General features: G+C 42.2%; 3 protein-coding genes across 3 annotated transcripts; all 3 read left to right on the forward strand.

Annotated features, from left to right (window-relative positions):
- The first annotated feature begins 7,301 nt into the window (after window positions 1-7,301).
- Window positions 7,302-8,754, forward strand: LOC127778856 (peroxidase 1-like). The gene has a single exon (XM_052305498.1). The coding sequence runs from the start codon at window positions 7,474-7,476 to the stop codon at window positions 8,521-8,523; it is 1,050 nt and encodes a 349-aa protein (XP_052161458.1). The 5' UTR covers window positions 7,302-7,473; the 3' UTR covers window positions 8,524-8,754.
- A 5,823-nt stretch (window positions 8,755-14,577) lies between these two features.
- LOC127778855 (peroxidase 1-like) lies at window positions 14,578-17,877 on the forward strand. Its single transcript, XM_052305496.1, has 3 exons — window positions 14,578-15,077; window positions 15,166-15,331; window positions 17,039-17,877. The coding sequence occupies exons 1-3, from the start codon at window positions 14,664-14,666 to the stop codon at window positions 17,542-17,544; spliced, it is 1,086 nt and encodes a 361-aa protein (XP_052161456.1). The 5' UTR covers window positions 14,578-14,663; the 3' UTR covers window positions 17,545-17,877.
- A 2,241-nt stretch (window positions 17,878-20,118) lies between these two features.
- LOC127780396 (peroxidase 3-like) lies at window positions 20,119-21,630 on the forward strand. Its single transcript, XM_052307305.1, has 3 exons — window positions 20,119-20,595; window positions 20,702-20,867; window positions 20,950-21,630. The coding sequence occupies exons 1-3, from the start codon at window positions 20,179-20,181 to the stop codon at window positions 21,360-21,362; spliced, it is 996 nt and encodes a 331-aa protein (XP_052163265.1). The 5' UTR covers window positions 20,119-20,178; the 3' UTR covers window positions 21,363-21,630.
- Window positions 21,631-25,198: the final 3,568 nt, after the last annotated feature.

The raw sequence follows: 25,198 nt of genomic DNA on the forward strand, positions 1-25,198 counted from the left end.
TTAAGGTTCCTTTGTTCCGCTGCCGTTGGGTGAATCTACGCACTGGTGTCAAAGCCGACAAGGAAGGTTTCACTTTAGTAGATCTATCTAAGGTGGGATACGCCGATGAACCATTTGTACTTGCGAAACAGGTCGAGCAGATATTCTACATAAAAGACCCTTCAAACAAGAAGATGCACATCGTGAGGGATGGAAAGCGCTGAATTGTAGGAGTTGACAACGTCGTCGATGAAGAAGAATACAACCATAATCTTCATGTAAGACCTTACATTGACCTTGATGATGATCCCCAAGAGCCTGTGGCATATGCTCGTTCAGATCATACGGAAGGCATAACCTTGTGACTGATGCATTTGTACTTATCTATTGAAATGAATGAAGTATTTTGTTTTATTGCAAAGACTTGATATGTGTAGTCATTAATATGGCTATTTTTGTTTTAGTACAAATGACCAAAATAAAAGTTGTAGATCCTGATGAGAGGATCAACTCTGTTGTTGATCAACTCTCTACATATTTTTGGAAATATGGCGACGCCCTCCACCGAGCTCGGCGCTGCCGCCACCGAGCCCCACCGACCGTCCTCAGGTGAGTACTCCATCGCGCCGCCCTATGCTAACTGTGAATGACATGTCATTGAAATGTGGATGTGGATGATATGTGATTGAACTGTGAGTGAGACATGTCGATGTTAGGATGAAATGTGGTGCATTTATGAATTTTGTGATAGATGATTGTAGTGATTGATGAAATGTGGTTAATTTTATTACTGTGAGATGTGCAATTTCGTTTATTTATACATGGTGCATTAATGAATTTAGTAAATAGATGAAATGTGGTTTGTTTTATTACTGTGAGATGCGCAATTCAGTATTCTGCAATTTCGTTTATTTATATATGGTGCATTAATGAATTTAGTAAATAGATGAAATGTGGTTCGTTTTATTACAGTGAGATGCGCAATTTAGTTTATTTGTATGTTTCATTTATTTTTCTAGGTGACATTAAATTCATTGTAATAGATTGTAGCACTCAATTGTGTATTTTTGTTATTTAGAAAAAAAAAGTATACGATGTCTCAGCAAGGCGAACCAATGTCGACGACAACTAGTGGGTCCTCAAGGGCACGTACTCCTAGGACAGGGAACAAAATCCCTAAGGAACGATTCCGCATAACAGCGGTGGACGCCGTAGGGTTGCCGACATCTCCAAGGAAAATATTGAGCTGATTTAGGTCTATCTGCGGGGTCACAGGGAGGCAGAAATTCAGTATTCTGCAAGATGACATCAAGCTCGTGCCGGCCGCAGAGAAGGACATTGCTTGGCTAACGTTCAAGGAGAGCTTTGATTATCCTGCGGAGCATGAGTACCGTCTTAGGCGGGCTGCTTTCAAGGTTATGGGCAATGCTTGAAAGAACTTCAAGACTAAGCTAGTCGGCGAGTTCGTCTACAACCCGGCGAATCCAGATCCAAGACAGAAATTTCCTTGGATCACGGAACAGGTCTGGGAGGAATTCCATGCGAAGAAGTCGACCCCCGAGTCCAGAGCTAGAAGCGAGGCATATCGTTTGCTCCAGACCAGGAACCAACATCCGCACCGGCTTGGCACCGCCGGATATGCCGGTAAGGAAGAGGAATGGCAGCGTGAGGATGAAGAAGCGGAGGAATCGTGCACACCGCTTGTGTTTGGCGATATCCCACACCCTCGGGCTAGGAACTGGGCCAGGGCCAGGTACTAGAAGAATTATGATGGCACAATCTTCATGCCAAATGCAGAAGATCAACGAGTATACGAAGCTATTGTAAGTGTCTAGTCAAACTAGATGTTCGCATTGTTTCCCATCATGCAGTTTATTTAAACCCACTAAATTGTAGTGCAGAAGGAGTTGGTTGCCGAGCAACAAGCCTCGCAAGAGGCCTGCTCTCAAAGACGCGAGGACGACCTCCTCACGAAAGCGTTGGGCAACAAGGAACACCGTGGACGGACACGGGGCGTTGGGTCTTCTGTTCCCTGGAAGTATGGATTTCCAGACTACGCGTGGTAGTACAAGAAGCGGACTTCCAACAAGGCGGAGAAAGATGCACGCCTTGAAGCCAAGATCCGGGCGTTGATAAGAGCTGAGCTGACATCTGAATTCGACGAAAAGCTCGAGTCGATGAGGGCCAAGATTAGGCAAGAGATCCGAGAAGAGCAACAGAACCCCCAGGCCGCCGCTGCTGCTGCGCACGAAGAGTTAGGAAGTCCCACCCAAAAACGAAGCAGTTGCGCATCAACTGAGTTGGCGGAAAATCCAACATCGGTCGATAGCGCCGTCGACCACATAACGGTAACCGTGAACTTACTCAATACATGAAAGACTTAACGAATCCATATGATATATAATATTCTAAAAGAATTGATTAATCTATCGCAGGAACCAACGAGCTGCACCCTCACAGTTAGGGTGATGCTGACCTTCACGGTTCCAGCAGCTGAGGGACTTGCGTACAAGCCGACCCCAAAGACAAGAGTGCATGGAGCGCAACTCAGGGCCGACTGTGCAAAAGTTCAAGTCGATTCGGTGAAGCCCGAATACGAGCTGTTCCCTCTGAAATATCCACCGAACGACGAGGTCCTCTCACTAGGAAATGCCCATGGTACCTTCATCCAATGGCCCAAGGACCTCATTGAGATCAGGGTTACAGCGAGGCCAACCACTGCACCAGGCGGTCGTCCACCAAAGAGACCTGCCTCTGCTCCTTCAGCCCCTCCTGCTCAAGATCGTCATGCACAATCTTACGATGTGCAGTTGCAGTACGACACGGATTTTGGGGAGGACCGAACGGAGGCCGACAGCAAGGCGATTCATGAACCCCCACCGATGAAGAAGAGCAGGAAGGCACACTCTTCCCCTCAGAGAATTACTCTCGATAAACCCGAAGCAAAGGGGAGAGGAAGGGGAGGAAAGGTGCAGGCCTCGCTTCTAGCTCCAAGGAAGCTAGATCTGGGCAAGGGCCAGGAAGAGACTAAGGGCAAAGAGGTCAAGAAGAAATACGTCGCTCCACAGGAGTTCCAACTAGGCATGCCATTGGTTGGAGATGACGTGCTTGCTGCAATGGGCACCGCTTGCAAGGACCTTCACTTATACTACATGGAGAAATCTAACGCCAGGAAGCCAAGTAAAGCTACCGATATCCTTGGAGAGCACGATGGAAAGCCATTCCTTGATCCAACAAATTATATCGTGGTCGACTTCAAGGATCTTTTCGACCTCTACAGGCTCCGAGCGGTGGACACAAGCCTCCTTAAGTGCTACTCCTTGTAAGTATTGTCGCCCAACTCAATCTGGTAATAACAATCGGTTTAACTTGCTTACAAGATCGTTTATCCTGTGTGTAGGTTAAGTTGGCAATGGTGTCAGAAGCATGCACCGGAAGTTGCCTTCCTTGATCCACAAGTGGTCACTATCACAAATCTTCAGAATGACCGTCAAGGAATGGTCAACTACATCTACGACACCTTGTGGTCCCGCCAAGACAAGGAGTACATTATGTGCGCCTATAATTAATAGTAAGTGTGTTAACTAAATATACACAACAGCATGACACATTACTTGAGTACTTAATTAACTTTCACTATATTAATGCCGCAGTGCCCATTGGATCCTTCTGGTCATAACACCTAAGTGGAGTACATGTCACTACCTGAACTCCAGAATTGATAAGAACGCATATGATTGGACCCCAATTCAACTAGCGATAGATGAAGCGTGGGCCCAATACGTGCAAAGAGGAGGCCTCAGGAAGACAGGGCATGACACCCTCATCCACAAAAAAAGACTTCCCGGTGAAGCAACAAATAGGTTACCAGTGCGGATTCCATGTGTGCCACAATATGCGCTTTCTGTATAGAGAAAAGGTGAAGACTTTGGCTGAGTTTGAGGTCGGTGGTCTCAATTGTGATAGACTAACTACATTTTAGTACTTATATATGATCGATCAACTAATCTGTAATTATGACAATGTAGGGCACAATAACCAAGTCTCTGCCTACCAGCTGTGAGGAGGTTCGCGAGGAGATAGCCGGCTTCATCCTCCGCGAAATAATTAACCCCAAAGGAATGCTTAGGCTTAAACTAAAATGATGAACAATGTTGAACTTTTATGTTTAGGCAATGATGAACACTTATTATGCAACTGTGATGATGTAACTGTGATGTTTATATTTATGTATATATTTCATATGTTTATGTTAAGACTTGCTAAATAAATATTTGATCCAATTAACTTAGTTTTGTAGGTGAAACATGATAAATATTTGAATGGATGTTAAATATGTGAATGGATGTGAAATATGAGATGGCTGTGAATGTGTGGTTATGTCAAATATGTTGATGTCTGTGTATGTGAATGCATATGTATATGAATGGGTGAAGCTGGGGAGCTGGGGATATTGGATATCTGTGTTTGTTTCTGTCATTTTTGCAGCGGGCATGGCTAGCAAAGACCTAAGGCTAGCCAAAAAACAAAATTTATTTTTTTTGTGTATTATAGTCATCTGTGACGGGCCATAAATAAATGCCCGATTGAGATGAGTTCATCTGTGACGGGCTCTAGTTTAGACCCGATTGAGATCAGTAGTCATCTGTGACGGGCTCTAGTTTAGGCCCGATTGAGGTCAGTAGTCATCTGTGACGGGCTATAGTTTAGGCCCGATTGAGATGTGTATCATCTGTGACGGGCTCTAGTTTAGACCCGATAAAGGTTAGTAGTCATCTGTGACGGGCGCTAGTTGTGGCCCGATAGAGATAGGTCATCTATGACGGGCTATAGTTTGACTGGTCGTCTGGGTCAAAGCTATCTGTGACGGGCTTTACTTAGGACCCGATTGATATATATTCATTCGTGACGGCCGTTTGCTCAATTGAGATAACTCTTCACATCAGTGACTTCTAGCCTGTGACGGACGCTGTACCCGATTGAGATGGGGCTTACCGCCCGATTGAGATGAGGGTATCCGTTCTAGCGTGGAGCTCCACGCCTTGAGCTCAACTAAGTTTGTGATTGCTCAACTCAACTCAACTTGCCTCTCTCTCGAATATATATGCATGCATCGATCTGATCAATCATCGCCACATGCAAATTTGACTTGCTTAAACCGTGTCTGCATGTCCAATTCAAATTACCTACTAGCACTACTAATTAAATCTGACAATAAATTCGATCAAGTCGTTACACGTACTATGCTTAATTATGCCAAATTGGAATTTTTATACTTGCGTTGCCGCGACCATGCATAAATATGCAAACAAAACCTTTCGCCAATCAATAACCATTGAAATAAAAACTGGCATTAATTATATTCTGACTACGTTTTTGCAAAAAAAAAAATATAAATTCGATTTGAATTTGACCAGTTTTTACCAAGCGGTTTGTCAATTTGAGCCAGCTCGATCGAAACCTCGAAATTTTGCAAAAACTAACGGATGATTAATTTTGTTTCTTGCAAATAGTAGGACCCCTTTAAAACACAGGAAACTCGGAACACATGAATAGGAAAACAAAACACAGGAATCAAATGGCACGGATTCTCAATTCCTACACGAAGACCACAAGAGAACTTCAAAAGAGGTGTTTGATTGAAATGCAGGAAAAAAAAGTAAAAGATTGAAAGAGACAAAGGATGGAAAGCATGAGGTACGGCATCTTGGTTATATTCCTCCAAAATTATCATAGGATTGGCAATTCCATATGAATTTTAAAGGAATAGTATGATTCAATCATTTCTTTCAAATGCTTTCATTGGATTTTTTTCCCATAAGATTAGAATCCTCCGTATTTCGTTTAGGAATCCTCCAATTCAAGTGGGGCCTTAATTTGGCATATCAAAGAGCCCAAATGTAATGTAAGTTTTTCACCTGGATTGTGATGAATGGAAAATCCTAACTGCAGATAACTTAGGCTTAAGATAATGCATGCCAAGCCGCCAAGCAGTATTGATGAAAGTAAGGAAAGATTGTGTTAGTTCACAAAGAAATGTTGGGTCAATGTCTGATATGTTTATGGACAGCACTGAACGGGACAGCCGGCCAGTGTACTACTACTCTACTACAGCCATCAGGCCCATGATATCTGTCTTTTGGGGTCGTTTGCATGAGGCCCGTACATTATAATTGAGTAGGCCGACTGGAGGCCCATCTTGGTTGTCCAGGCTATATATGTAGCTTGTAGGGAAACTCTTTTAATACAACAACTCTTTTAATACAACAACTCGTTTATTGAATTTTAACTAAATAATTTTTTTAAAAAAAAAAGATAGATCGGTATATAATATCTCACCATAAACCTGCAATTTTAAATTTGATTTATACAAGTAATAAATTTGACTATAAATATATGTATATTAGTTAGAGTTTAAATTGTTGTTTTTTTACAACTTATAGATTTTGATTGATTCAAACTTGCACATTTATGAAGTAGTTTATTACGTATTAATTTATCTTGGTAATCTATTTTAATTTTTTTCATAACCATTTAGTTGATATGTAATAAATGGACACTCACTCGAGTGCGATTAGAATCCCTCTGCTAAATACATAGTCATCTGCTCCTCATATCCTGCCTATGGTCTGTTTATGAATTGATCGTCATATTAGTAAAACGTACTCCCTCCGTTTCAAAATAAGTACTCCCTCCATACTCGTAAAAGAAGTCGTTTAGGATAATGTTTAAGTCAAACCTTGGGAATATAAATCATGAATAACTCTCAAGTTGTTGAGTTTAAAAATGTAAAAATTATATGAATAAATTTATCTTGAAAAATATTTTCATAAAAATATACATATATCACTTTTCAAGAAATATTGTTATAGAAACAAGAAGTCAGAATTGTGTTTTGTAGACCGTGTCGTTATCCAAAACGACTTCCTTTACGAGTACGGAGGAAGTATAGTTGGCTACATTTATTTTAGGACAAAGGTTTGAACTGTAGAGTTGCACTTATTTTAAAACGGAGGGAGTAGTAAGTAGTATCTTACATTAGCTTGTTGGTACTTAGTAAAATCCCTAGGCAGCTAGATCACCGGCCAGCGTAACGGCAACGCAAAGATACTCTATATCTCTAGAATATATGCATGATTCTTAATGAATTCCAGCTGCAGCTGAGGTGAGGCAAGTATGCAGCTTGTTAAATCAGCAAGGTCAACTTACCGACGAATTGATTAAGAATATGCACCGGCCGGGCAGGATCTCGAAGCACACATATTAATAACTCATTCACACTAGGACAGTAGTGGATCGGAGTGTCACACTGCACACTCAACTCTCAACTCGATCGATCAGTGACGGTACGTGTCCGTCCAGCCCGTTTACTTACCTAATTTAACCAGCCTGCCTAGCTCCTGCGGATCGATCATCAGTGACAGTGTCACACACACACACACCCAGCCAGCCAGATTCTTCTTCGTCTATCTACTAGCTAAGGCAGCTGCTGTCATGGCCGCCGCGGCAGCAGCAAGAATCTCCTCGATGGCGTCGCAGCTGCGGCTGTCATGGCTCATGGTGATGCTCATGCTAGTGGCGTCGAATAATAATGCTGCTGCTGCTCCACCGGCAGCGGCAGCTGGGCAGCTGCGGACGGGGTACTACCGGGAGACGTGCCCGCACGCAGAGGAGATGGTGTTCCGGGAGACGGCGAGGATCATCCGTGCGTCCCCCGACCTCGCCGCCGCGCTGCTCCGCCTCCACTACCACGACTGCTTCGTCCAGGGCTGCGACGCCTCCGTCCTCCTCGACTCCACCCCCGCCAACGCCGCCGAGAGGGACTCCGACCCCAACAAGTCCCTCCGTGGCTTCGACTCCGTCGCCCGCGTCAAGGCCAAGCTCGAGGCCGCCTGCCCTGCCACCGTCTCCTGCGCCGACCTCCTCGCCCTCATGGCCCGCGACGCCGTCGTCCTCGCCAAGGGCCCCTACTGGCACGTCCCGCTCGGCCGCAGGGACGGCCGCTCCTCCACCGCCGCCAGCTGCGGCGGTCAGCTTCCCCCGCTCTGCGGCAACGTCTCCCGCATGGTGGACTCCTTCGCCGCCAAGGGCCTCGACGTCAAGGACCTCGTCGTGCTCTCCGCCGCCCACACCCTCGGGAAGGCGCACTGCCCAAACTTCGCCGACCGCCTCTACGGCCCCGGCGCCGACCCGCCGCTCAAGCTCGACGGCGCGTACGCCGACAGGCTGCGGAAGCAGTGCAAGGAGGGCGCCCCGCCGTACGACGGGAACGTGACGGCGGAGATGGACCCCGGGAGCTTCACGAGGTTCGACAGCAGCTACTTCCGGCAGGTGGCGAGGAGGCGGGCGCTGCTCCGGTCGGACGCCTGCCTCATGGACCACCCCTTCACCAGCGCCTACATCCGCCTCGCCGCCACCGGCAGGTACGACGGCCACTTCTTCCAGGATTTCGCTCACTCCATGGTGAAGATGGGCGCCATCGGCGTGCTCACCGGCGACCAGGGCGAGATCCGCCTCAAGTGCAACGTCGTCAACTCAACCTAGCTAATTCATTCATTCTCTGCACCCTAGCTAGCTAATTATGTAGCTTAATTGCTAGTGTACGTCGTCATAGTGTGTGTTTGTGATGGATATGGATTCACTTTATTTTTCTACTATTCATGGACCGATATGATTTGATTTGCGTGCTGTAATAATTGGTTAGGATTAATTCATTTTAGTTTATTCTTCCTTCAATTCATGACGTGCGGTGCCTGTAGCATTTCAGACAATTAAATTCAGGGATCCCTTTGATCAATGATTTAACATAAAAAAAAACTCTTTATGTGAAACAAACGAATATTGCAATTTGTTGCGAATGCCTTTTTTTTTTCCTTTGATAGAGCGCACCGAGATTATTCCAGATCAGGGTTTCTTGAAATTTCAAACCCCACCGGCAAGCACAAGCACTAGGGGTGAAAACGGGCAGCTGCCGTTTCCAGTTTGCACCGACCGTTTTAGTCGGTATCTGTAACCAATGGTGGTGAAAATGGAAACGGTAATATCTTCCGGAAATGGTAACGGAAATGAGATGGAGGTTTTCCCGACCGTTTTGTCGGTAACCGTATTTGTACTGTAATTTCCATCAAAATTCCAAAAGTTCCCCAGTGGCTCAACCAGCCCAACCCATTGGAAGCCCATGAATGAAGAAAGCCTGGTAGGTTTGCAGCCCATTAAAAATAGGAAGTGACCAAAGAAAATGTTATTAACCCTATAACATGGCATGTTGATTTTGCTGAACTTTGGTCTCCTCAACTCATCAATGTTATGTTGAAGTATAATTGAACTTTGTTTATATTGTTCATCAAACTTATTATCATATCATTAATCAATTAATCATCATATATATAACGGTGTTACGTGGAGCGTGGTGATGCAAGAATAAAGTTAAAAAGTCATCTTCGTGCATAGTTAAATGTGTGCTATGTCACACTTCGTTGATTCCGACATGAATTTTTGACTTCCGACCAATATTGGTATGTTCCGTTCCGATGGTTCCGTTTCTGATATACTAATATTACCGATATCGTTACTATTTTTAGGTCTACCATTCCGATTCTGTTTTTGAGAAAAAAAAATAAAAATTAAAATGGTATAGGGCTTGTCCGACCGTTTTCATCCCTAGCAAGCACAAATAAAACAATCTCTTTATGTGAAATAGACGAATATGGTAATTTGTTGCGAATACCTTTTTTTTTCTTTGATAGAGCGCACCGAGATTATTCCAGTTCAGGGTTTGAAATTTCAAACCCCACCGGCAAGCACAAATATCCACTGAAATTTTCGATTTTTTTTAATCTGATCAAAAGTTATTCAAATTCAGTTACAATTTCAAATAATATCGCTAAAAAACACAAAAAAAAATTTCAAATTTCGGTGGTTACCGAAATTGCAAACCTTGATCCAGATCATGATTGAGTTGGACTGTTGGAGGCATACCTACATAGCGGATTGCTATTTAGCGCAATTGTGCTCCCAACACAAAGTACGGTTTTTCATGAAAACTTCTATTAAAAAACTTCCGTCAAAAAAACTTTCATTTGAAACCTTTTATCCGAACATTTTAATCTTTAAAATGACATCATATGTAGCGATCCAGCTGATAGGCCCAAATATTAATAAGGAAGATAAAAAAAATGCTTTCTTGATCCACTTTGTTTCGGCTAGAATTTTTTTTCTCTTTCTGAGAAAAGCTAAGGCCCAATGTGAAAGATTTGATAATTTGATGCTAGGCCTCCATTATTTAACATCTTGGTCAATTTTAATTGATTTAGATTGTCCCATTCACAAGTGTCAATCAAATTAAACTAGAGGATTGCACCGCGCAGTTTCAACGGATATGATCACGTAGAGTTAGATTTAATATAGAACTCTGAAATTTTATTTCTGTATGTACTATTATATTTATAAGTATATTTGGATTTCATATACATCTTTTAGTTTCTATTTTTATAAGATCTAGATTTTATATACAGTTCTTAAATTCTATTTTATAATTAATCTTAGATTTCATAGACAACTCTTAACTTGGCAGGCGCGCGAGGGACAATTGGGGATGCTTCTCCGAGTGGAAACGGCATGCTAGCGCAATGAAAGGGAAGGAGTAAATATGGGAGAGATGGTGAAAGAAGATAGAGACTTATAGGTGAGTCCCGCCTAAGCATCCGCATTAATCATATGAGATGGATAAAAAGGAAATGAAAAGAAAAACAACATACCACGTCAGCAAGAACTGCTTCCCAAACCTCTAAGAAATTGATTTGCACCGGTTTTCAATGATAAAGAAGGTTTTATACCCGGTTTTATACTTGAGAAAGGTGATTCAATATAAAGCAAAACGTTAAAAGATACAAAGTAGACTTATTACATGATTTATTAGTAGGATAGGAGAGAAGGTACCGTACGTAGAATATGGCCCACCAAAGTAGTTCTCAGAATATGGCCCACCAATGCACTCAAATTTGGGCCGCTATACCAAATGGGGCTGGCCCATCGAGATTTGTAGCCAGGAAACCAACATGACACCGGAATCGCTAATTCCCGTGCACGCCAGCAGCGCGCGTTTCGGGCCCAGAAGGCCTAGTGCCGGCCCGCTGGCACGCACCGCCTCCTCCCACGCTTTTTTTTTCGTTTTTTTACCGATTTTTTTCGTTTTTTCTTTCCACTTTTTTCTGATTATTATTTTTAATCTTTTTAGTATGTTTTGAGTTTGAAAGTTTTTAAATTTTGAGTTGAAAATTTTTCAAATTTGAACTTGAAAGTTTTTAAATCTCGACTTGAAAGTTTTCAAATCTTGATTTGAAAGTTTTTCAAAATTTTCAAATCTGGACTTGAAAGTTTTCAAATCTCGAGTTGAAAGTTTTCAAATCTCGAGTTGAAAATTTTCAAATCTCAAATTGGAAGTTTTCAAAATTTTCAAATCTGGATTTGAAAGTTTTTAAATCTCAATTCTCGAGTTGAAAGTTTTCGAATCTGAGTTAAAAGTTTTCAAATGTCGAGTTAAAAGTTTTCAAATCTGAGTTGAAAGTTTTCAAATTTGACTTTAAAATTTAAAACTTAAATCAAAAGTTTTCAAATCTAACTTAAAAATTTTCAATCTGTTAGTAAAAAAATCTCAAAAAAATCTCCAAAATCTTTCCTAATTTCTATAATTAGTGTTAAGTATATGTAATTAAGGCTTAAGAGGGGGAGGGAGTGCTCGCTAGCGGCGCTTGCATGACACACATCTCCAGAAGGAGGAGGGCAAAGCTTTAATTAATACTCCCTCCGTTTCGAAATGTTTGACACCGTTGACTTTTTAGCACATATTTGACCGTTCGTCTTATTCAAAAAATTTAAGTAATCATTAATTCTTTTCCTATCATTTGATTCATTATTAAATATATTTCTATGTAGGCATATAATTTTTTATATTTCATAAAAGTTTTTAAATAAGACGAACGGTCAAACATGTGCTGAAAAGTCAACGGTGTCAAACATTTCAAAACGGAGAGAGTATAAAACAGTCCATGTTGCATAAGCGTCGAGGAGACCTGTGATCGATATGCCCATGGCAGCGACTAGCTGTACGTCTTCCCCAGCGCCGGCGGCAAAGCCCGCGACCGCAAAGGTTCTAGCGATGGATCACACACTCGATTAATTATCGGCGTACGTCACGACTTCATATATAGCAGGTAATTAACCTCTCGAGAGCTAGATCGATGAAGTACACATAGTACTAATTCAGATATCCAATTTGATGCGCACAAGTCAAATTACGCCGAGGAATATATATATATTCAAGTTTTAAGAAAGAATTTATGTCAATCGACCGACTTCGATCCGATATTGAAAATGATGGTTTCGAGCGTGACGGCCAGCATATATACGCATCTAGGAGTATCTATCTATCTATCTCCACTGAGAACTAGCTAGCAGAGACCGAAATACTCCCCCTTCATAATAAGTTTATTTTTATCTTCTTTCATTTATTTCAAAATAAATTCATAGTTAAAGTAGTAATCAGTACATCAGAATTTATAAGATTAAGGAATAATTATATTAAAAATAGATAAAGTTAAAGTGAAAAATAATCGCTGATTGGAATTAATTTCGATCTCTCTAGATCACTTGACCACTATTCCTTAAAGTTGGCCGATAAAACTTATTATGCTAGCGGTTTTGATGCTTTTCTTTTGGTGGTTTGTGCTCCTGCTCCTCAAGAAAAATATCTTGATTAATTCTTGTAGTACAGGCGTACAGCTGATCGATTGGATCATTTGAAATGGACGGGAGCTGACCTACAGGCGTGCAGAGGTCGATTATGGGATCAAGTTGATATTATAACTGTTTAGTTTCACGCACAACAGCAAATTAATATAATCCCTCCGTCCCATGAAGACTCCATTTTTCAGTTTTGGAATACAACGTTTGACTCTTCGTCTTATTTAAAAAAAATATGATTACTATTTTTATTGTTATTAGATAATAAAACATAAATCATACTTTATGCATGACTAATTATTTTTAATTTCATAAAATTTAAATAGGTCAAATGGTCAAACGTTGAACACATAAACCTTTTTTTTTGGGACGGAGGGAGTATATGTATGTGGATATCGAGAAATTAATGTGTTCTAATTATGCCCTCAATTAAGGTACTAGCTATAAATATGTTCTACTAGGTACTACATTTATATATATGTTATGGTCGATCGATATTACATATGTGAAGCGTGAAAGGGCATGTAGCCTAGTGGTTGTAGTGACCTAAGTAGCACGCACCCCAAGGTCCTGAGTTTAAATCTTTATAGGAGCGAATTTCAAATTGGGTTATTTGAGAGCTAAGTTTCTTGTTTGATAGGCTAAGTTTAAAAAGGCTGCATATATAATTAAAAAAAATTACATATGTGAAGCTACTAGGTATACTCTGGCACGGTCATATATCAGATTAAACAAGGTTATCGTCGTGTCCATATGTAATACATATATATAATTAATTGGCATATTAAAAATATATTTTTTGGAGCCGTTCCCGTTGACATTCTCCTATCATATGCATGCATGGTGCCGTGTAGTACAAATGGAAGAGAAGTTGCAAGTACAGAAAGGGAAGAAGTACGTACCAGTATACGTGTAGTACCCATCCATCCAACGTACGCACATCGGCCTCTTTGTTATTTTGATTCAACTACTACCAGCTAGCAATCGATCGAGTTACTAATTTCCAGCTAGCTACCTATATATATGTGTGTGTTATTGTGTAAAATATTAATATCAATGTTAATTAAACTGCTGATAACTAGCGAAGGAATTGAATTAAGAGCAAGACTAATAATTTATGCAGTTCTTTTAGCATTTTAGCTGTTTTTATTTCTTAAGAGTAGATAAAATTTTATCACACCAATATTTTTATTTATTTTAGTAAAGACTTATTGTTTCTGTGTGGTCGGAGATGTAGTACTTTTTTCATTATCTTATTATAAAAAAAGAGCAAGACTAATAATAATAATAATTATTATTATTATTATAATAATAATAATAATAATAATAATAATAATAATAATAATAATAATAATAATAATAATAATAAAGCTAACCGCGAGAGCTCTATCAATTTAATAGCTAACGGAGTACAATAGTTAGATGTACTCTTTCCAAAAAAAAAAGGGTTAGAGATACATACATATTATACCTGATTCACCTCACTGTCATAAAACTTGTTGCAAAAGTTGGCAATAGATCTGCGGCTCACTTGTCTTGTTTCTCTTAAATCCAACTCAGCACAAATATAAGGTGGAGTAATTAATTAAGAACCTCTATATTATCATCCTGCTCTCAGAAATAATGTATGAGAGGAGCTAGTAATTAAGCAGGCTAGATCCCATCTCATGCGTATGCATGATGCCATGACAATGCAAGCGCGCTCCATCAAAACAGAAAGTGGATAATTGATGAGCTTACTTTTACTAATTTGTTGGTCGCAACAATATTGCAAGTAGCCGCATATTGATTAATCAAGAGCATTTTGCACCATTAGTCGTTGGATGGGTGGACTATTTATACTGGACCTGCAGAAGTCTCCATCCTTGCATCACACGTACACATCTATCCATCGATCCAGTCCGCCCCGCAGCAGCAGCAGATAGCTAGCTAGCTAGCAAACAATGGCGGCGGATCATGAATTGCGAGCTGCAGCAGTGGTGATGGTGGTGGTGGTGGTGCTGGGCATGGTGACGACGTCGTCGGCGCACGTGTTCGTGGGGGCGTACAACACGACGTGCCCGAACGCGGAGGACATCGTGTACAAGGAGATGACCAGCATCCTCGCCAAGTCGCCGGAGCTCGCCGGGCCGGTGCTGAGGCTCTTCTCCGTGGACTGCTTCGTGGGCGGCTGCGAGGGGTCCATCCTGCTGGACTCGACGCCGGGGAACAAGGCGGAGAAGGACTCGCCGCTGAACAAGGGAGTGAAAGGGTACGAGGTGGTGGACGCCATCAAGGCCAAGCTCGACGCCGCCTGCCCCGGCATCGTCTCCTGCGCCGACACCCTCGCCCTCGCCGCCCGCGACGTCGTGCGCCTGGTAACTAACTAATCATTAGGATCGAGTTCTTGTACATCATCATGAACCAGCAGTAACTAATGCAAATATATATGCCATGCCTCAACAGACGAAAGGGCCGTACATCCCACTTCCGACAGGTCGGAGAGATGGCAACAGCTCTAACGCCGCCGATGTGGCCGCCAACTCTCCTGCCCCCGGCGCCACCGTCAACGACCTCCTCACCATCTTCGCCAAGTTCAACTTCACCGCCAAGGATCTTGCCGTCCTCTCAGGTACATACGCACACACTCTATACATATGTACGCTCCGTAATTTAGTCCTATCAGATGTAGTGTATATTTAATTTACACTAAGGCGCTGTTCTATTCTTCAGCTTTCTCGTTTTCCGTTAGCACGATTTTTAATGGTGTGTTATTTTAAAAAGTTTCTATATAGAAGTTGTTTAAAATAAATAAATAAATCTATTTTTAAATTTATAACAGTTAATACTTAGTTAATCATATGCTAATAATATTTCTCGTTTTGCGTGCCATAAAAATTCATCTCCAAAACTGGAGATCGAACGGGGCCTTATCTAATGAGAAGCAAGGTTGTGTTCGTTTAATTTGATCGAGTTGGGGACCTTTCCCCCTCCCCTCTCTTGCACCGAAAACAAAGTACCTCATTAGTGCATGATTAATTAAGTATTAAAAAACTTAAAAATATATTAATATGATTTTTATAATAACTTTTCAATATAACTTTTTTTAAAAAAACACGGCGTTTAGTAGTTTTGGAAGCGAGCACGTGGAAAATGAGAGAGTAAAAGTTTGAAAAGGTAAAGAAAGTCCCCTTTTATATATATAGTTGTCATCAACCTGTTGTACATACGTTGTGTATGAGGTCATGTCGTTGTATGCATGGTAAAAGTGGGACTGTGAAGGAGAGAAGCTAGTGGTCGATCCTATTTATCTCAATTTCTAAATATAAGTATTCTTAGGACTTAAATTTATACACAATATAAGCATTTTGGAGACATTGATTATGAGAATCCCAGCATTTTTAACCAATCAGGTGTTTAGAAGGGAATCCAAGTAATTTAAAATTTAACCAACAAAGTGACAAATATATAATGTTTCTCTTATCTTAATCTTTGCTAAATAACTTAAAGAATTTCTTATGTTTAGAAACAGAAGGAGAATCATACACCCTCTGTTCTAAATAAATAAATATATATATATATATATATATATGTATATGTATGTATATATATATATATATATATATATATATATATATATATATATAATTCTTAGAAGTTAGTTTTTCTTGGGGCTAAGGGAGTATATACTCTAGGGAGTTTTCTTTTGGCTTCTCTACAAAGTGCTTCAGTATCTAAATTAAGCCGGAGATTTAGTGGGTTGGACTCAATAAGAGTGCAATCTAAATAAGAAGTCTATTTTTATGTCAGCTCAATTGCGAGTCAAGTTTCAATCCCACCCCTCAATCACAAAACTAGATATATGTCATCTCTCAACTTTTAAAACTAGTGCAAAAATAAATCACTGAATAGAATAGTGAACAGTTTTGGCAACCGTGGCACTTTATATGGCACGTTGGCCTGATCTTTTAGGTGATGTGGCACAAGGTAGCATTTTAGTTCGAAAGAGGCACGGAGGTGACACGCGCTCTTAATAATTTCAAGGTATTCAGTTTGCACTGGTTTTAGAAGTTGGGGATCCTCCAGACATGGACACATGGTTTTGCGGTTGAGAGATGAAAAAGAAACTTGGACACCATAGCTGAGAGAGGTGAAATGAACTTTATTCGTTATGCACATGGTAGGCTTTCTATTGGGCCATTTCCCAAAATCCCAACCTCCACCTCACGCAGCATGAATAGGACCTGCCTGTCCACCTCATAGCATGAATCTGACCCATTGAGACTAGTATGTAAATTAGGCCCATCATGACATTTGGGGTTGGGTTGGGCATTTGCAGGTGCGCACACGATCGGCAAGGCCCACTGCTCCGCCTTCTCCACCCGCCTCTACAGCAACTCCTCCTCCAACGGCGGCCCCACGCTGGACGCCAACTACACGACGGCGCTCCGCGGGCAGTGCAAGGTCGGCGACGTGGACACCCTCGTCGACCTCGACCCCCCAACCCCGACCACCTTCGACACCGACTACTACAAGCAGGTGGCCGCGCAGCGGGGCCTCCTCGCCACCGACGCCGCGCTTCTCCTCAACGCCGACACCAAGGCCTACGTCCTCCGCCAGGCCAACGCCACCTCCTCCGACGAGTTCTTCGCCGACTTCATCGTCTCCTTCGTCAACATGAGCAAGATCGGCGTGCTCACCCACTCCCACGGCGAGATCAGGCACAAGTGCTCTGCTGTCAACCCGCCGTCGCCGCCGTCCTCCGCCGCCGCCTCCATGCTCGCCACCTCGCTCGCCGGCTCGCTTCTCTTCCTCCTCGCGGGGGTCCTCATGCTGCTCTTCTGATCGATCCATCGATCGATCTCACACATTTTACATGCATGCGTGCGTGCAAATTGGACAAACTGTTGTACTGATTGTTCGTACGTCGTTTCGTCGTCATTTCTGGATTTGTTTTACAAAAACCAAAGATTTTTCCTTGATTTTCTTTTAATTTGTCATGTGTGCAGGGTTATAACCCTTGTTTGTTTACTTAATTTCCAAAGGGACAAATTTGTATCTTGGGAGATGAAATCTCCGATTGTTGTAACTGTGGCCGGACGGACGTCAATCAAGGGCCAAATGAATCGTGATTTGTTGTGAATAATCGATTGGACTCATGTGGCACATCATTTCACAGTCATGCTAGTTTAAATTCAATCTATACTAGTTAAAACAAAGGTAAAGTAAAATCTAACTAGTATAATACGTGTACTATTGAAAATCATATATATTTGTAATTTCCGTTTCAACTTGTAAAAGGTCAAATTTAAAGATATCACAAGTACTCAGCACCAGCTGACTAACATGCTCAATATAATGAGCTAATCCTACCATCCGTGCCAGTGTTAAGAGGATACAGAGCATGCAAGAGCTGCTAATTAAGCACGACAGATTAATTTTCCTCATCCTGACATGCGTATCCTCTGTTTTCTCTGCACTCTCCCTTGGCCATGAACCGTTGACTACAGTACATATGCTAATTAAATTAACACACCACAAACGATCAATGATCTGGTTAGCTTCACCTGGTAGCTTTTCTTGAGTGAATAATCTTTGCATTATATTGAAGAGATTAACGCGTGACCACTAGCTAGAACAGTTATAAACCCAAAATGTATTATTTCTGTATTGACAGGCATACGTGTATATACAATAAACTTTCTATGTACTCCATAGATATATAGACCAAAATAAATGTCCACGGATCAATCAATATTGTAAAAACGATGATGTTGAAGAACATCGTTGCGTCTGAACCGTTGTAGGACGCTGAAAAAACCAGATTTTCATCAATTTGTTATTGTATTCCGCATTAATCGGTTAAGAATAATCTTTGCCAACACATGTGGCACAACAGGCCAGCTGTTCTGACCGAGAATGCCTGAGCAAGGATATAGCACGAAATCCAGGATATGATCCAGCATGTTGGAAACCACTACACATTACTCCAGATTACCGATTCAACAGCATAAATAAAGTACTCCCGGTTGATAATACTTAACGTTTTGAATAAGGACACGGTTTCCAAAAAAAACAACTTTGACCATTATTTTCCATTCTAACATGTATAAAAATGTTAATAAATATATTATTTTATTAAAGGAATTTTAAAGACTAATCTATACATGTAATCACCATATTCGAAAAGACAAATATTTAAAAAATGATTCATAATAAAAAAATTATAAAGTTTAACCTCACTCATATCTAAAACAATAAATATTATCAGCCAAAGAGAGCAGCTAGCTAGGGATGAAAACAGATCGGATACGGACGGATAATGCTCATACCATATTCGTTTTCATATTTTTTACCGGATACGGAAACGAATACGGATAGCTCGAATACGGAAACAAATACGGATTATCTCAAATACGAATAAGAATCGAATATGATCGGACACAAATACGGAAACAAATTTTTCTCGGAACACGAAAACCAACTCAACTTCTAATAGAAACAAATATCAACATATATAATTAGCTCCTTTTATATAAAATATAGTATAATTTATAAATATTTTTTAAAAATTTAAATAATATTAAGAGTGTGGACTAGTGTTAAGAGATAAACTACTATTAAAATCTAAAAAAGTATCTTGAAGGTTATAGAGTTATAAAGAAATGAGGTATGTCTCATGGCTTCTGCGGATATCCGAATAGCACTATTCACCGGATATCCGAATTACTATCCGTATCCGACGGAAACCCCGATACCATATCCGTATCCGTATCCGGGAGAAAATATCCGTATTCGTATCCGTATCCGAACTATCCGAGAAATATCCGATCCGAAAGGTATCCGTATCCGTTTTTCTCCGGAGCGAACGGAAACTATCCGCTCCGTTTTCATCCCTACAGCTAGCTAGTGGAGAGTACTAGTATTTTCTTTGGCAGATATTAATTTAATATTGGGTTCCATGCCTGCTTATGTGTAGTTATTAACTGTGTAATTAATCTCTAGCTAGCTTAGAATTAGATAAGCTTTGTGCTAGCTAGCTAGCTGCACCACACGGCGGAGAAGAGAGTAAAATAATTGGAAGAGCCAGAGTTAGTTGTGCACATGCATAATGGCTTGCATGTTTGTTTCGGCGGTGTGGTGTTAGCTAGTTCATGTCATGGCAACCATGAAGTATATATTCTCCATATATCGATTATCAAAGTCAACCGCCCCCGAGGAATAATCAAGTATAGCTTCCCAATTCCATTGATCTCACATTATTTGGCTGTTAATTAATTAAATACCCATTATCAAACATTTAATTGAATCATTTCGATCCTTAAACACGCTAAAGCTAGCTGGTGTGTATAACATTTATTATAAATAGGAGTACATCCATAATCGTGGACGATCACCACCAAGTACGTTACGTACAAACAAGAAGAAGGAAGGAAATTAAGCGGATCGATCGATCAAGGCAGCAGGCAGCAGCTAGCAATGGCAGGGATGATGAGTAGGAGTTTGTGCAGGTGGACGGCGGTGGTGGTGGTGGTGGTGGCGGGGATGGCGGCCGGAGAGGCGAGGGCGCAGCTGCAGTACGGGTTCTACAACACGTCGTGCCCTGGGGTGGAGGAGGTGGTGCGGAGCGAGCTGAAGGGGATCTTCTCCAACGACACGACGCTCCGAGCCGGGCTCCTCCGGCTGCACTTCCACGACTGCTTCGTCCGCGGCTGCGACGCCTCCCTGATGCTCAACTCCCACAACGCCACCGCCGAGAAGGACGCCGACCCAAACCTCACCGTGCGTGGCTACGAGGCCATCGAGGCCGTCAAGGCCAAGGTCGAGGCCACCTGCCCGCTCGTCGTCTCCTGCGCCGACATCATGGCCATGGCCGCGCGAGACGCCGTCTACTTCGTACGCACGCACGCACGCCGGCCTCCTCTACATATCGTCAATGCATGCATAATGCGTATTAGCTAACCTACCTTGCTGCATCGATATATATATATGTATGATCCAGAGCGATGGCCCCGAGTACGAGGTGGAGACCGGACGGCGCGACGGCAACGTCTCCAACATGGCGGAGGCGCTCACCAACCTGCCGCCGTCCGACGGCAATGTCACCGTCATGACCCAATACTTCGCCGTCAAGAACCTCACCATGAAGGACATGGTCGTCCTCTCCGGTAAGTACCTACGTGTAGTATTTGCCCAATCAAACACTGATCGATCGATCGATCATTAAACTGAATATATATACGCATGCAGCCGCTCACACCATCGGCGTGGCGCACTGCACCTCCTTCTCCAAGCGGCTGTACAACTTCACCGGCGACGGCGACCAGGACCCGTCGCTGGACCCGGCGTTCGCCAAGCAGCTGGCGGCGGTGTGCAAGCCGGGGAACGTGGCCAGCGTGGAGCCCTTGGACGCTCTCACGCCGGTGAAGTTCGACAACGGCTACTACAAGTCGGTGGCGGCGCACCAGGCGCTGCTCGGCTCCGACGCCGGCCTCATCGACGACAGCCTCACCGGCGCCTACGTCCGCCTCATGACCAACGACACCAACCTCGACACCTTCTTCGCCGACTTCGCCGTCTCCATGATCAACATGGGCAGGGTCGGCGTCCTCACCGGCACCGACGGCCAAATCAGACCCACCTGCGGCATCTACGTCGACTGATCATCTCCATCATATCGATTGATTGCTTCATTCTTCTTTAACCAATCAATCAATTGACGTACGTACGTGCCGGCCATTGTACGCGTTCAGGCTCCACGACAATCGATCAGTTATTTGTGGCTCTCTCTCTCTCTTATCTCTTGCCGGATTTTATTTTATTTTTCTCAGTTTGCGGCTCTACTTTTCAAAGTCAAAGACATTTTGTAACACATTAATTGGTTCCACGTTTGCTGGTAATTGGTTTGCTGGAATACTATATGTTGCTAAGCTGTTCTTTAATTTGCACACTCTCAAAAACAAATTATTTACGGATTTGCTAACTGTCATCGACGGAAAATTGAGGGGGATTTAATTTCTTGCCTTTTTTTTGTTGGATAGTATAGAGAGAGGGAAATATTGCGTAACGTAGGATAATTGTATTGAGTCTTAGGGAGCCAATATATATAGGAGTATATGGGGAGGAGATATGGAAGGAATCCACACAAATCAATCCCTCCGGTGACGCAACACAGATTGGCGATGGAGACGGTCCCAAGGCCGATGGCGGAAGAAGGGGTGACGGCAAGATCGACGATGACCGGAGACGCTGTTGCTGCTTGATGACGACGCAAATGCCTGAGAGATCGATCTCTCAGGATGACGACTTGACAATGCAAAGAGAAAAAAAAGTTGGCCACCCCCAGGAGATCGGAGCCCTCCCGGGGACGGCGGCGGCGGAAGCGTGAGCGGCGGCTCTAGGTCGCTCGCTCTGATACCATGTTGGATAGTATAGGGGGACGGAAATATTGCATAACGTAGGATAATTGTATTGAGCCTCAGGGGGGCAAAATATATAATAGTACATGGGGAGGAAATAAGGAAGGATTACAAATATGGAAGAAATCCACACAAATCAATCATATCCTAATATGACTCTAACTACCATATACTTTAACATTTTTTAACACCCCCATCTGCTCCTAGATCCATGCTTAATGATCTTCTCCTGCTCCAACAACGGCGGTGGCCCCAATCACCTAGGATTCGAGGTTGTTGGTGTCTGGGTGGCAAGGTTTATCAAGCTTAAACGGATGGCTATGAGCAGGATTAGTGGTAAGCGGTATACACAGATGGACGTAGGGGGTGAAAACGGATCCGCTCCAAATTCGTCCAAAATAAGGATATGGTATGGGTTTTTAAAAATCCGATAAATATGGATGCGAATAGTACGATGTGAATTCTGATGTGGATATGGTATTTCTAAAATCCAGCGGATGCAGATTATTCAAAATTTATGCAGGATTATCTGATAGGTCATTTGCTGAATAATCCGAGATTGTCAACCCATGTAACCACTCTATCTGTTGCATGTAACATGTGCTGGCTTATCTAATGGCCTAATTCATCAATTAACCTAGATTCTTTAGTCCGAGGCTTTTACCATCTAGCTCATACTTGCTTAGCTGTGTTTTTATATTTATGGATATTTTGTATTCATGTTATTTAGCACTTAATTACATAACTATTATGATGGGTCGTTCATTGATTATTGCATTGTTGTCCCTTACAATGCTAACTCAATGGTGTATTGGTTGCATACATGCATAACATTCGACAAATTTAATCCGTTTCCAAACCTGCGGGCCTGCACTGATTCCGCACCATTTCCAACATCTGAAATAATCCGCTCTGCATCCGCATACTATCCGCATGTCGGATCCCAAAACTAATGATTCGGAAACCGACATGTTTAGACTGTATCAAGCCCTGGATCAGTAGATTGATACAGGTTCAACAATCTGGATCTTCATTGCATACATTTGGACAAGACTCTAAAGGAGATATTATTACATAAAATAATAGGGGAATTTACAAGATTGTGGCTAACTAGTCCAACAGAGGCTATAGAAGTATTTAAACACTAATGTTTTATTATAGACTTAAACCATCTAACTAATCTATACTTGAGAACTAGGTTGAAATGAAACTAACTTATATGATTGAACTCCCGGCTTCGGCAAGAATTCCAAATGGACTCTGAAAAAGGGGGTTGAAGCAAGAGTGAGTACAACGTACTCAGCAAGCTATTATATTTAATCAACAATGAATGTATGAAATGATAATATCTGTGTAAAGCTAGGCTTACTTACAGAAAGCAGAGAATGTAGAAGTAGAAAACCTGTAATGTTTTAAATGCAGCAGTATTTAATAAAATTCCGAATTAGATTTCTATCCAAGATGCCATAGTGAGTCCCAATGCCCGATAACCGCGAGCACGGCTATTCGAATAGTTTTGAGGATATACATACTGCAGTAGATGTACGCTTTACCCGCAATCCATGACGTGCCAAACACATTAGCCTTGTCATGGCAAAGCTTTTCGGTTACTAACATCAGTGGTACCTGTTCCATGAACTCTAGTCCCCATGCGCTCTGAACGTAACGTTATCAGCAGCGAGAGGAGTTCTGGCGTTCCCGAGGTCTTTAGAGAGAACTGATTGTATGACACCATGTCATCACAATCAGGGTTTACAAACAATTTGTGCACAATTCATCTCATATATTTACCTGCGCCTCGGTAAATATCACAATTGCCCTTCGCGGCATAAATTTGCCTCCTACGCGAGGACTTAAGAAGAACCACTATACAGAGGTACCACTTTTGCTAGATAACTTAATCAGCTAGGTCTATGCCCATACGAGAATTGCGGTCGTACTCGTATGTTCTTCACATGTACTTGGCAGTCTTATGTCGGTTGGAACAGTACTAGCTACCCGAAAATCAACCATTTCTACCGTACTGTCCCAATCTAAGTTCATTATATTTTACGCAGTCTAACTAGGCAGGGCTAAACAAAAGCTAGCATATCTGGTTTGCTATGTTCAGGTTATGCATTTGAAATCATGTATGACTAATGCATGAGGTATCAGAGATATAGAATATAGGGTATTTATGCTCAAAGGAGAGGAATAATAACTTGCCTTGCTCCAACGCAAATAAATCCGAGATAGGCAACCTGATTATCCGATCCTCGAAATACCACAGGTTGCCATCCAAAAGATAATAGACTCTACTAACGAAGACGAAGAACCAAATTCAATAAAAGTCATTAAATAACAAGAAAAACAATAAAATGGCGAGAAGGGCTAGGTTTAGGGTGTAAATATTTCCTTTATAGGGTATAGGGATTATTGGGCTAATATTTCATGTGTAAGTTCTAAAGGGTTGGAGGCTAGAGGGGATTAAGCAACTAATGTCGCTTATATTTCATGTGCAGGCCTTGGTTGCTTGGAGAATAAGGGATTTAACTAGTTCAGTGAGTATGTGGCTAGCATTGGTTGGTGGTAGGCTTAGGTAGTATAATACCTAGGGTTTGGTTATATTTAAGCCGTCTGCGGAGTAGGGAAGCATATCGGCTAGGCTCTGTATAGGTTCTAGGAGAGTAGGTGGCTGAGTATAGTGGATAGGCGATATTGGTAGGTGGGGTATTTGGATGACGGTTGGGTTTTAACTAGCAAGGTGTTACCTAGTATTTGGTTGTGTGCTAGTCGATGCTAGAGCATAATGACTAGGTTTGGTATTTTCTCTAGCCGGTATCGATAGATAGCATATTGGCTAGAGGGATTGGAGGTTTATACAGGTTCAGTGGGGCGGAAGTGTTACTCCGACAACCGTGAGTTGCGGCGGAGCGGCTAGGATCACACAGAGCTCGAGAGCTAACTGTGTGGTGTACTGTGGAGGTCGAGGAAATAATGAAGCTCCGACTGTTGTACGCAACGAGGCGTAGGTTGCCAGGAGCAGCACTTCGACCTTAGGTTTGTTTTTTGCCGGGCTTTACAACCAACGGTTCGATGTT

This window comes from Oryza glaberrima, chromosome 7 (genome assembly GCF_000147395.1).
Source record: "Oryza glaberrima chromosome 7, OglaRS2, whole genome shotgun sequence".
In the NCBI taxonomy this organism is placed as follows: Eukaryota; Viridiplantae; Streptophyta; class Magnoliopsida; order Poales; family Poaceae; genus Oryza; species Oryza glaberrima.